This window comes from Atheta coriaria, unplaced genomic scaffold, assembly GCF_025399875.1.
Source record: "Atheta coriaria isolate IRGN ID8LTWV9N9 unplaced genomic scaffold, Caltech_Dcor_3.1 hic_scaffold_1_pilon, whole genome shotgun sequence".
Lineage (NCBI taxonomy): Eukaryota > Metazoa > Arthropoda > Insecta > Coleoptera > Staphylinidae > Dalotia > Dalotia coriaria.
Window position 1 is genome coordinate 6,918,985 of NW_027045443.1, and position 12,941 is coordinate 6,931,925.

General features: G+C 37.6%; 2 protein-coding genes and 1 long non-coding RNA gene across 3 annotated transcripts; 2 read left to right on the top strand and 1 right to left on the bottom strand.

Moving 5' to 3' along the window:
* The first annotated feature begins 505 nt into the window (after positions 1–505).
* Positions 506–1,152, top strand: LOC135797680 (uncharacterized). The gene is given in 2 exon segments (XM_065310553.1): positions 506–682; positions 685–1,152. Coding segments are annotated over 2 exon segments (369 nt in total). The 5' UTR covers positions 506–603; the 3' UTR covers positions 975–1,152.
* Positions 1,153–1,454: 302 nt separating this feature from the next.
* On the bottom strand, positions 1,455–4,622 carry Dnaaf5 (Dynein axonemal assembly factor 5). Its single transcript, XM_065305075.1, is given in 9 exon segments — positions 1,455–1,731; positions 1,805–1,996; positions 2,058–2,130; positions 2,132–2,352; positions 2,410–2,896; positions 2,959–3,168; positions 3,223–3,455; positions 3,521–3,666; positions 3,721–4,622. Coding segments are annotated over 9 exon segments (2,508 nt in total). The 5' UTR covers positions 4,533–4,622; the 3' UTR covers positions 1,455–1,597.
* A 3,548-nt stretch (positions 4,623–8,170) lies between these two features.
* On the top strand, positions 8,171–9,030 carry LOC135792128 (uncharacterized). Its single transcript, XR_010548198.1, has 2 exons — positions 8,171–8,346; positions 8,468–9,030. It is a non-coding gene; the product is annotated as an uncharacterized lncRNA (long non-coding RNA).
* Positions 9,031–12,941: the final 3,911 nt, after the last annotated feature.

Consider the following 12,941-nt stretch of genomic DNA (forward strand, 5'->3'; position numbering starts at 1 on the left):
ATTTCTTCCGATTTCTTAATCTAAACAAAGTTGCTCAATCACACAGTAACCTCGTGGTGTGCAAATTGACTGATTGTTGGCAAAAGATTTTTGTATTAAGTTAAAATTACGAGTATGTTGACAAGGGACGAATCTCTTGCCTCACGAGCGTTTAGTGTAGAAAACTAAAGATATATAGAGTATATATAGATATATAAACATATAGTAAAATCTTTTAAACATATAATGCAACATTCTGTAATCAAATTAATTTTGCCGGAGATACGGATTGACCTTTGTCATGGGTGTAGTCGGTGTAGTCTGTAAAAACGTAGCGCGGGGATATAACTAACAGCGAAAACATTGATTTTAAATGAAAAGAAGAAATTAATAGTAGGCATAAAGTTAATAGTTTTAAAATGTTTGTTTGTTAAGAATCTTTGTGCATTTTACATAAAATTCCGACAATAAATTTGTATAATTATTTGAAAATATTTGAATATTTGTGTACATCATGTTGCCTATAGTGATATGATAACATTAACCTCTTAGCATAACAAATGTATTTAATGTTTGACAAAACATTGTGGTTTTAAGTTATTTGTCGACAGATAAAGACTAAAAATGTCGAACACTGACGTATATCCAACGCTAACAGTTGGTACAGCTATCGAAATACTCAAGAAAACCCTAAAAGAGTTGGAATCTCAGAGAATGTGCGGAAAAGGGAAGAAGCGCGCAATGCAATCGGCAATGAGATGCTTAAAATGATGCAGTACATGTTCCCAATGGTGATGAAGATCCAAATGGACGTACTACAGGAATCTGGCTATCCAGACGGACGTGATGGACCTATTAAGTTTGCGCAAGTTCTGAGGTCTTTAGCAAAGGAAAATGGAGAAATCAGTATGTTACACTCCAAAATCAAAGCATATTATTTGCAACCAGTGGAAGGCCTTGCCACCAATGAGGCAGCTGTGGATGAGACACAGTGACTTGGAGGTTGAACAAAATTAATGCATAATTGTAACTAACTTGAGTGCAACCATTTCTATGTGAGCCATTAATTCATATTTAGACATGACATCAGTGCATGCATTTATTGATATGTAGCTTTACTTCTATATTAAGTTTTATGTAAAATATGTGACTGAATATACAATTTTATCTATATTTGAGTACTAGGTTACTTACAAAAATATATTTATTTGAAAGACAGACAAATAAGTAAACCTGTGGAATAGGTAAGTTTGTAAATTTAAATCTTCTAACTATTTATTCATTTGCACACACATAATACTATTCTTCATCTCCCTTGATGAAGTAGCCTTATGTTTGTGTGTAAATAAGCAAGTATGATGTATGTAATTGCATTGCACAAGAACAATGAGTAAAGCTTATATAAATAAAGCATATATATGCAATTATTTGCACATGTTTGTGCCCCTCGATTTCATATAACAATAAACTATAGGTTTCTACAATGTAAATTTAATTATATTTACGAAAAATCCAGGGAAATACATTCTGGTGAATGGTAAGAAAAGAACCCATTGGCTAGTTTTTGGTATTGATTTTGTGTTTCTTTTGTCAGCAACATCAAGACAGCGGAAGACTTTTAGTTGATATGCAGGCTGTCCAAATACTTGAGGATCTCGTCGCACCCGGACTGATTACGCACAATCGGTTTGTGCTTTTCGGCAATCTCCTTCAGCAAGGGCGCGTTAATTTCGATCATCATGTCAAGAGCAGCTGACCGCAAATCACAGACACATTATTGCAGATAACACACTTACTTAAACATGTAAATCTTCAAAGTACTTACATCGGACTCGACTTCTAAATTCTTCATCCATATCATCGAAGTGTACGAACAATGTATCAATGATAAACTCATGGTGGTTGCGGTAAACTGGCGCTAGAAAAGGATCTGGTGGACCTTCAAGGATCACGCGAAGAACGCCCACAGTAAAGTTACGCACTGCCTCAATGGGGTCGTCCAAACGCTTAAGAACATCTATAAAGATAAAAATGTAAAGGATTGTGCATTGTTATTAATTAACAGAGTTCAATCTTACGCGGATAGCAAGTGATCAGGAACTCGGCGCTCCATAGTTCCATGTCCACCAAGTGCTGCTTGAGCAGCTGCATGATTTTCAAGGGAGAGCATACGAATCTCCTGGTTGGTGTCGTCGCTCAATGAAATCAAAAGGGGAAGTACCTCGTTGATTAATGGTTGAAAACTTTCTTTCGCTTGGAACAATTCGCAGTTTTTCCCGCAAGCTAGCGCGCTTGCAAGACATGACGCCGCAGCTGTTCGGAGTGCTTCGGCAGATGCGCCTGCTTTCCAGATTAAAGCCGGTGCAAGTAATTCTACACATTCAATGCATACATTCAGGAATTTCATACAGAAAATATGAGAAAAGGTACCTGATATTAGGGTCTTGAGAAATGTATCTGTTTCAGGCGTTTGTGGATCTATAAACGATTCATCATCTAGCGCAGACTGGAGCGCAATAAATATAGTCAACCTCGACGTCGGGTCGATTTCTTCGTTTAATGCTTTGCTGAGAATGGCTATCATTGCTGGTAGGTTTCTTCCGAAGGCAGCGCCGGAGTGAAGCAGAATATACTGTAGCATACCTCTTTCGAAATAATGACCATTCCACGTGTGCGTATCAAACTCGATGTTTTCGAGTAATTTCGGAAGGAAGAGTTTCCACAAAGTACATTGAGAGTTCAAATTCATCGTGATACGTAGTTGTTCCAACATGTCAGTGTTCTCGAGATCGTCGCCATTACCCTCAACAGCGATGATTGCATTAAAGAGATTCTGAGCAATTTCAAGCGGCATGTCCGTGGTGAATTGCGTCTGAATAGCATTGATACATTCCCTGAGTTCGTTGTGAATCAGCGCCTAAATTGTAATTAATGTAATTAAAGGAAAATATTTGTTTGTTTTATATCTGATAAAGTTACATTTCGGACGTGTGTCACATTCTGTTTGCATACGGTTTGCGCGATCTTCGGCAAAACCGGTTCAATGAGCTCATGCGGCGCGGCACGTACGAAACAAGCAAGGATTTTGATGCATCCGAAGCTAGAACAACCTTCAACGGCTGGAAGGATGTTGACGGTCCAGCTGTTTACCGGGGCAAAGGCAGCAATGATTTCTGCTGCGCGAATAATCTGGATACGATTCATTAGAGAACACCATCTTGAAATTTAACTGAACTAACTTACATTCTCCGAAACGCGCTCATCACTATCACGCACGGCCACGTACATGTTCTTCAAAAGCATGGGGAGATGCACAACGATGCTCTCTTCGGCATACTGTGCGATAACACACAGCAACTGGCTGCAGCGCACACGGACATCTTCCTGCCAGGAGAGCATCTCGAAGCACAGCGCCTCCACCATTTTGCTGATATTACGCTGGACCAGCACTCGACACCCTTCGTTTGGACGATTCACTACATTAAAAGAAAAATATGCTGTAAAATATTTAATGTATATATAAATATCAATATTTATTTACGTTCAGCGGGATAATATTTTGGTCGATCCGCCAAGAAATCCAAACGATCCTTGAGATCCTTGTCGTTTTCTATCTGAAACTGAATGCCCACTTGCACCCACAACTCCTGGGCCTCTTCACGCACCTCCTTGACCTCATCATGTAATCTATATAAAATGATCCAATTATATTCTGCCTTAATACTATGAAATAATTACTACCCAGTCAGCATTAGTGGAAGCAATTTATGGAAGAACGAATAGCGATCTCTGTAGTTCATCATCAATTTAGCAGCAACATGCACCACTGCTGCTCTCACCGCAGACTGTCGATCAAATAGTTTCTCGGCCAGCGGGCCAACGCAGTTGTTCAGCGAGGGATGGTCACTGTGCATGATGATATCACCAATGCACCTGACGCCAGCAATGCGGATTTTCTGATGTTGATGCTTGAGAATACTTAGAACTGGTTGGACCAAGGAAGCAGCATGTGGCCGAAATTGATTCGGCATGCATTGTGCTATTTGACTTATGCATATGCAGCTGATATCCTTACATGGCGGATATTTATCCTTCACCGATTGCTTCAGAATCGCCACAAACTCATTCATAAATATTACCAAGAGATGTTCATTGTAGGCATTAAGAATATCATGCAACGTTTGCAGGAGCAGCATGCGTAACTCCTCGGTTGGCTCGATGATTTCCGCGCTTCCGAGACGCTCGAGTATGGCGTTCACGAGAGGGCATAGATAGAAATCCGTGCTCGGTAGGACTTTTAATACGATCGTGCTGATGCATTTAATGCCGTGCTCGCGCACGATTTCGGACGAATCGCGCATCGCGTTCAAAATGTAGGTATGGCAAGTGACGAAAATTTGATGATTTTGGTCACAAGACAAACGGCTCTCTAGTATTAGATTTTTCAGCGAAAATAACGCATTCTTACGTACATGCCGATCCGTAGAGCTCAGGAGGTCGCAGAAGCGCTTCGCCTGAAGCAATTGTGGAAAATCTTCTGGTGCGGTGGTCATTTTGCTAGGAATGGGTCTTATGCGTAAACGTGCTAGTCGAACGATAGCTTCTAGAAATTTTTTCGATTGTAAATAAATATTGTTTTCATGGCAACCTTAGACTGGATGGCAACGCGCCATACTCGTAGTTACTTTGGATTTGTTTACATTGGTTACGGGATAACACAAACTCAAACAGTGAAATACTGCAATCAACTAGCCAACTAGATGTGCACCCTTTTAATGATTGTGTATTTTGTTTTGTTTTCAAACAAGCGCTTTGATACTAATTTCAAGTTCTAGCTAAAATAAAGTGACGTGAATACCAGAAAATGCTTCCTCAGTTTTGCAACTTAGCAGGTGAGTTTTTGAGCAAGCCTCATTTCCTGAAAATTTGTGTTTATTTATTTGAGAAATGCATTAATTGATCAGGAGTGCTGTGCAAATATTTGTTTCAACAACTGTCATATGTCAATCTAGAGTGCCAAATCGCCGAAATTGCGCAATAAAAAATGGCCCCCAACTTCGGAGCTGCTGCAGTCGATAAGTCTAACAGTATCAGAATAGAGATAGATTCTGCGCAGGGTCCTAGGTCGACTAAGGAATTTGTGGATCCGGCCATCTATATCGCACGCGCCGACCCAGCGCTGCGTAAGACGCGTAGAAAAATTCGGAAGATAATAAAACTTCACAAAAGATGAATTTGTTGGTGCGACCAGCACCGCCGGCTCCATCACCAGATTGTACAGCTGTACCAGTGGGTGATCCAGTACCTTCCTCCGATGACTCACTGTCAACTCCCGTTGTTCCGCCAACTTGTCAATCAGTAGAGCAGGAGACTGGAAATCGTTTATATTAATTTCATCACCTGAATGTAACTGCCGTTTCTACAATTCAGAATCTACCCACCATCCTCAAACATTGGTGATTTCTTTGTTTGCTATATTTGATATGTAATTTGTGTAACGGCAACATTTGAAGCGATAATAAATATGAAAAATTTTATAAAATAAACTTGTGTTATAACTCTCTAAAGCCCAATTTCTAATCATGAATAATAACGAATGTTAAAATAATTGACTGCATGCACAAGTTGGTATCTTATTTGATACACATTGCTTCGTGAACTTTGACAAAGTTGTTGTTGTAGAAACACCAGAAAAAGAAAAAGTAACTGCATAGAATCTAATTCCGAAGGACTCAAGTATATACAAAACAAAGTGAAGTTTGATTAATTTATTTTTGAATCTGGTAAAAGGCACAACAGTTGAAGCTACTGTGAGCAGTTGTGAGCCATCAAGAACTTGAACCGAATATCCGATCTGGAATCATGCCATGCTTTATATTTATATAAGTATTTATTTGTGGGCTGAATATTGTAATGTTGGCATGTCTCTGAGAGTTGCAATCAACATTAACAAACAAATTACAAGGATAACCTTTGCCGCAAAACCCTCTGTAAAGTGGACCAGGCCAAATCATATCAAATAAAGAAATTATTAAAGAAGATAAAAGCTATTTCGGACGTTTGCGCCAGCGACAATCAAAAAGTGCCAACCCACCAAGAAAGCAAGTAAGAAGGCGAAATCCCACAAGAAATAAGACAAGTCGCACGTTATGAAAAATAGACGAAATCCGGCAAAGGGCTGCAAACGTACGGTAGTACGACAAAGGCCTGCTGACGCTCTTTTGACGACACTCTGAAAAACGGAGTTCATCATACGGTATAATCTACGTCTGAATGTGTGAAATGACACAAATTATGTTTCTTTGTAATCATTAAAACTTTTGTAATTCATTTTTATACCAAATTATAAAGAAACACATTTTAAGATATATACATATACAGAATTGAATTCTTTTCTATAAAAGCGTATTGGGAAGTTTTGCCTTTCTTCTTGTTTTTGGATGCTTTTCGGAATGTTCTTTTTACGTGTAATAATTAGGAGAACTCAAATATAATTTAAATTATAAACAAAATACTTGTTGCAATCGCTTATAAGCATTGTTTACTTAAATACCTATTATTTGAAATAATTTTCAGTCACTTTGACAATCAATTTTGGATATTATTAAAGTTTAAAAAACAGATTTGACTCCCATTACACCGACATGCGGGTAATGGTGGTCACCCTGGGGACAATCGGAATCAAACGAAATCTAGCAGGTATCGCGGACATAATATTCCGCAAAGTCCCACCCAGTGCATTTCACATGAGCTCATAGCCCACATGAAGTGCATCTGAACCACATTTAATTGTTTTTTAAATCGTTGCACATTAGACATCAGTTTTCCAAATCTTCATCCTCATCGCCCTGGCATAAGTCATCAGTGCCAATATTGGAATCATAAGTTTTGTTACTTTCCTGCAGAATCGTTTCTGCAAGAAGGCTATTGAAAAATAAGTCACATTGCTTTTTATAGGCCATTTAGAGCGGACTAAAGACAAAAACGTCCATTGGGAGTCGCATGACTCCCATTGCCCACAATTGCACTATTGTGAAAAAAAAAAAAAAATATTTCTTCAAAACATTAATGTAATCTGAACTGCACATCACGATTTTGAATGTTTAACTAAGACTATATAAAGTTTCATTCGAATATTGCAAGATATTCGACACTTATCTTCTAATTTGCGTGGACGTAAAATTAGATCAGCGGAACTCAAAAATAAAATATTGGCGTATCTCAATGATACACGCACCGATTTGCATGATTTTTGGAGGTGGCACTGGGGGCCAGAACGGAGGTAGGAACGCCGTTTACGCGGTACTCGTAACTATTGTTTCGTGGATATATGGGTGACTCCATTACCCGCTGACTCCCATTACCCTACTCTCCCTATACTCGTATATACTATATGTAGTGCAATGCAATGTTTTCGATACGCACGACATGCGCTTCTTAGTGCGGAATTTCGCCCTCTTACACGATTTCTTCGCTAATTTGTGTTTTTGTTCGTCCCTGGCATTGATGGTAACAAATAACACTTGATTTGTTGTAACAATTTCTGCAATAGCATTTCTAAACAACCTTTTGTTTTTGAACCCCGCTTCTTGCACTTTGAAATAGCGGTCTTAGATTTTCCAGTTCGTGTGGATTTCCTGCATACCGGACGCCGGCGAATTCATTTATACTAAATTCAAAAATGTACGTTCATAACAAATGACAAATATAACATTTGACAAAAACGAATGTTGAAGTAGACTTTGCGGCGCCCGTACGCTAAAACTATTAATTTTAGAAGAAAATGGTACTAACATAAATTATAGGAAATTTTCTCTAGTTTAATTTATTATATAGAAATGTTTATCGTAAAATGAGTCGGAAAGGAGATATGGTCGAAAAACTGTTCTTTGACACTATTTTTCCAAGATGGTGGCGCGAGCGAAAAAGATACGAGGTGGCAAAGTTGAAATTCGTAAAGAGCACATCGAAGTCTATATGAATACCAATTTTCAACAATCCCGCACTATTTACCAAGCAAGCACATTTTTTAGCACCAAATGACAGTACTACTAGTAGAACGAAAGTTTCTATAATTTTTTTAAATTTTTTTTTTGATTGTAAATAAATATTGTTTTCATGGCAATCTCAGACTGGATGGTAACGTGCCATTGTTTTTGATTCATTTTTGTTTATGTCGGTTACGAGATAACACAAACTCAAACGGTGCAAAGCTGTAATCAACTAGCCAAATAGATATGCACCCTATTTAGTGATTGTGTATTTTTTTGTCAACAAGCGCTTTGATACTAATTTCAAGTTGCAGCTAAAATAAAGTGACGTGAATAGCCGACAATTCTATGCTCCCTCAGTTTTGCAACTTAGCAGGTGAGTTTTTCAGCAAGCCTCATATCCTGAAAATTTGAGTTTATTTATTTAGGAAATACATTTAGTGATCAGGAGTGCTGTGCAAAATATTTGTTTCAACAACTGTCATATGTCAATTTAGAGTGCTAAACCGACGAAATTGCGGAATAAAAATGGCGCCCCAACTTCGCAGCCACACCAAAAGCGTTGCAAAACTGCTGCTGCCGTCGATAAGTCTAACGGCATCAGAATTGAGATAGATTCTGCGCAGGGGCCTACGTCGACTAAGAAATTTGTGGATCCGGCAATCTATATCGCACGCGCCGACCGAGCGCTGCGTAAGACGCGTAGAAAAATTCGCAGGATCATAAATCTCAACAGAGATGACTTTGGTGGCGCTACCAGCACCGCCGGCGGGTATTCGACCCCAACAGATTGTACAGCAGTACCAGTGGGTGATCCATTACCTTCCACCGATTGCTCATCGTCTCCCCGGTGTTCCTCGAACTGGTCAATCAGTAGACCAGGAGACTGGAATTCGTTTATATTAATTTCATCACCTGAATGCAACTGCCGCTTCTAAAATTCAGAATCAACCCACCATCCTCCTTCATTGGTGATTTCTTTGTTTCCTATATTTGATATGTAATTTGTGTAACGGCAACATTTGAATGATAATAAATATGAAAAATTTTATAAAATAAACTTGTGTTATAACTCTCTAAAGCCCAATTTCTAACCATGAATAATAACGATTGATAAAATAAATTGACTGCATGCACAAGTTGGTATCTTCTTTGATACACATTGCTTCGTGAACCTTGGCAAAGTTGTTGTTGTTATAGAAACACCAAAAAAGAAGAAGTATATACAAAACAAAGTGAAGTTTGATTTGTCTATTTCCACAAACAAATCAACATTAACAAACAAACTACAAGTAGAACCTTTGCCGCTAAAGCATCTGTAAAGTGGATCAGGCCAAAACGTATCAAATCATATCAAAGACAAACGCAGCAAAAATCTCACCGCAGAAACCACCAAATTACGGCGTCCTAGATGCAAAAGGAGAGCAAAGGTCTATACGCTCCAAAAGGTTTCATTGGGAAAATAAAGTCTAAACGCGTATTATTATGTACACTTTTTTAAAGAATTTATTTCCAAATAAATGCACGTGATCTTCAAAAATGTCTGACCTCATAATTTTGAATTTCAAAAGATGAATCCCGAAAGTCTTCATGGCATTTCATACATTCAACCAAATACAGCGCCGCATTCTGATGAACTCCATTCTTCCTGAGTTTGTTCTGCAATGACATCGCCAATATTGCAAGCCCTTTTTCGGGCCGCCGTACGTTTGCAGCCTTTTGCCGGTCTCCGCTTCTTTTCGTTACGCACGACTTGCCTTTCTTGGTGCGGGATCCCGCCTTCTTACATGCTTTTTAGCTGATTTGCGCTTTTGTTTGTGGTTGGCGCTGACGACTGCAGATAACTCTTAATCTCTTTCAACAGTTTCTGCAGTCGTATATTCGAGCAAGCATTTGCTTGGGTGCTGCCCTTCTTGCACTTTGAAGAAGCATGTTTAGCTTTAACAACCCGTGCAGATTTCCTGCAGGCCGATCGCCGGCGTTTTGTGATATTTTTGGGCGCCATTACTTACGAGATTTTTTCACTTTTATACGTGTGACAATTTTTATTAATTTAATAAAATATCATAGCCTTCATAGATTTTAATTCCAAGTATCGATAAAGAGCCTTCTATGAAACTAACATGCAACTACATATTACTATTATTTTTATGCGATTCAATGCATCAATTTGGTCAATCTTTGCATAAGTCTGATTTTTAACTTGCATATCTTCAAAAATATTTATATTTTAGGTAGGTTTGTTAATAATCATTTTATAATAATAATGAAATTTGCAAATCTTTATTTTTACTAGCAGAGTTATAAATATCAGTGAGAATTCATTAATCTACGCATGCACTCGAAACTTAACTTTCCTGCTTAGTTACAGATTACGTTAGTTCCTATTGCTTTTGAGAAGTAAATTTTTCAATAATTTGTGATTTTAAATTAGTAAAGTGTTGTAAAATACTGAGTTTGTTAGAATATTGTCACTTATATTTATAATATAAAAATAAATCGCAAAATCTATTGGTAAGCGCATAACTCAACAAAGCCTAGATCAATTTAGCCAATTCTTTTTTAAATGTGCGTGAAAGTCCAAGGATGGTTTTATGGCGGGAAAATCCAAATATTTACCGGGAAAACCCTAAAGACAGTCTTTTTCTTTTTCCAATAAAAGCGTTTTCTATCTAAAATATAAACAAAACAAATTGGTGGCCAAAGTTTGTGGAAGCAAAGATACTCTGGTCACCCGAACTGAACCCCACACACCGCCCTATCACCAGCGTAATATAACTCTCTGAAACTCAATTTCTAACCATGAACGATAACGAATGATAAAACAATTGACTGCATGCAGTCAAGTTGGTATCTTCTTTGATACACATTGCATTGTGAACTTTGGCAAAGTTGTTGTTGTTGTAGAAACACTAAAAAAGAAGAAGTTTAACAAAGTGAAGATTGATTAATTTGTATTGTTTTTGTATCGGGTAAAAAGGCACAACAGCTGAGAGCAGTTGTGAGCAATCAAAAGCTTGAAGGTCTATAAGCTCCAAAAGCGTTCATTGAGAAAAATAAAGTCTAAACGCGTAGTATTATGTAAACTTTTTATTTAAAGAATTTATTTCCAAATGAATGCACGTGATCTTCAAAAATGTTTGACTTCATAATTTTGAATTTCTAAAGAGGAATCACAAAAGCTATCATGACATTTTATACAATCAACCAAATACAGCGCTGCATTCTGATGAACTCCATTCTTTCTGAGTTTGTTCTGCAAGGACATCTGCAATATTGACAGCCCTTTTTCGCATCGCCGCACGTTTGCAGCCTTTTGCCGGTCTCAGTTTCTTTTTCGTTACGCACGACGTGCGCTTCTCAGTGCGGAATCCCGCCTTCTTACACGATTTCTTCGCTAATTTGTGTTTCTTGTTCGTCCCTGGCATTGATGTCCGCAGATAACACTTGATTTGTTGTAACAATTTCTGCAGTAGTATTTCCAAAGAACCGTGTGTTTTGGAACCCCGCTTAATGCACTTTGAAGTAGCGGTCTTGGATTTTCCAGTTCGTGTAGATTTCTTGCAGGTAGAACGCGAGCGTTTTGTGATTTTTCTGGACGCCATTACTTACTAGAATTTTTTGCTTCTATACGTTGGACGATATTTTATTATTTTAATAAAGCATCATAGCCTTCATGGATTTTAAATTCAATTAATAATAAATTGCCATTTTTTTAAATAAAGAATTTAGAAATTACCTACACATTTTAGAATAGGGCATTACATTTAACAACGTATAGCCACGAGGTGCTTACCCTATTTTTTACTCTCACTCTAGTTCTACGTTGTGGTTTCTGTATTTCGACTTTTGTATTTTAAATCATCGAAATTTGCTTGCACACTACTACAAACCGTAAGGTTATAAATGCCTTGCCGCGCGCCGGCCCATGTGATGCTTCAGGCTAGCGCCTGCTTTGACGTGTTTGACTGACGTCGCATGGCATTTCATATCGTCTTGTGCTGCTCCGTAGGCAAATGCGCAGGCGGCTGCTCTGTCCCGTGCATAATGCAAGCACATAATGAATATTATGTACGGCTTGGCCGTCCGTATATAAAGTACTACATTTTGGGTTTAAATACCGAGGATAAACTGGTGTTTTATAGGTGGAAGTAGAAAACAAAATTACTATAAGAATAATTTGAAAAATATTACTCAGTCAAATAAAATAACGTGAACCAAATTCAAGTCTCGACTTTTTCGTTTCTCTTTGTCAACTGATGATGTAATTTATGAAATACGGATATAATAAATATAGTAATATATTTTCATCATCTCAGACAAAAGTAGTTATTTTTTACTAATAAGTTTAATATCGGCTTTTGATTACTTTTGTAATCAAAATCAATTATAATATTGATGGTATATTTGGCACGGAATCTGGCAAGGCTGCAAATCTTGGATTGGCTGCATTGTAGACAAACCGCATAGATATAAAAGTAAATCTGAACCTAATAATTACCTAACTAAAATGTGTTCGAATATTTTGCTGTATTCCATATGTTGTTGCGGATAGCATATGATAGTAGCAACAACAACAATCATTAATCTTTATCCTACTACTAGTCTTTTAAGTACAGACAATCCATATGATTGACAAAGCATACATTCTTATTAAATTGCTCAAAACGTTAAAGTTTAACTAATCTATTGTCGGGGGCAAGTTTTTCTTCGCCATCAAGATAGTATTTCTATTTATACTGCGAACAAATGTAAAACATTCAGTAGAGTAATAAACATTGTGTTCTACTGAAATTACAATACTTACCAAAGTTAATCAGAGACGCAGACCGATTGATGATGCCATTTAGAATGTTTTCAGATATCATTTCATCCGCAATTCTCTCGAGTCTCACAGGATCAATTTCCAGTATCTCGCTCAACTCCAAAATGTAATATTTTGATGCACCTTGCTTGCCGCAATCAGATTGT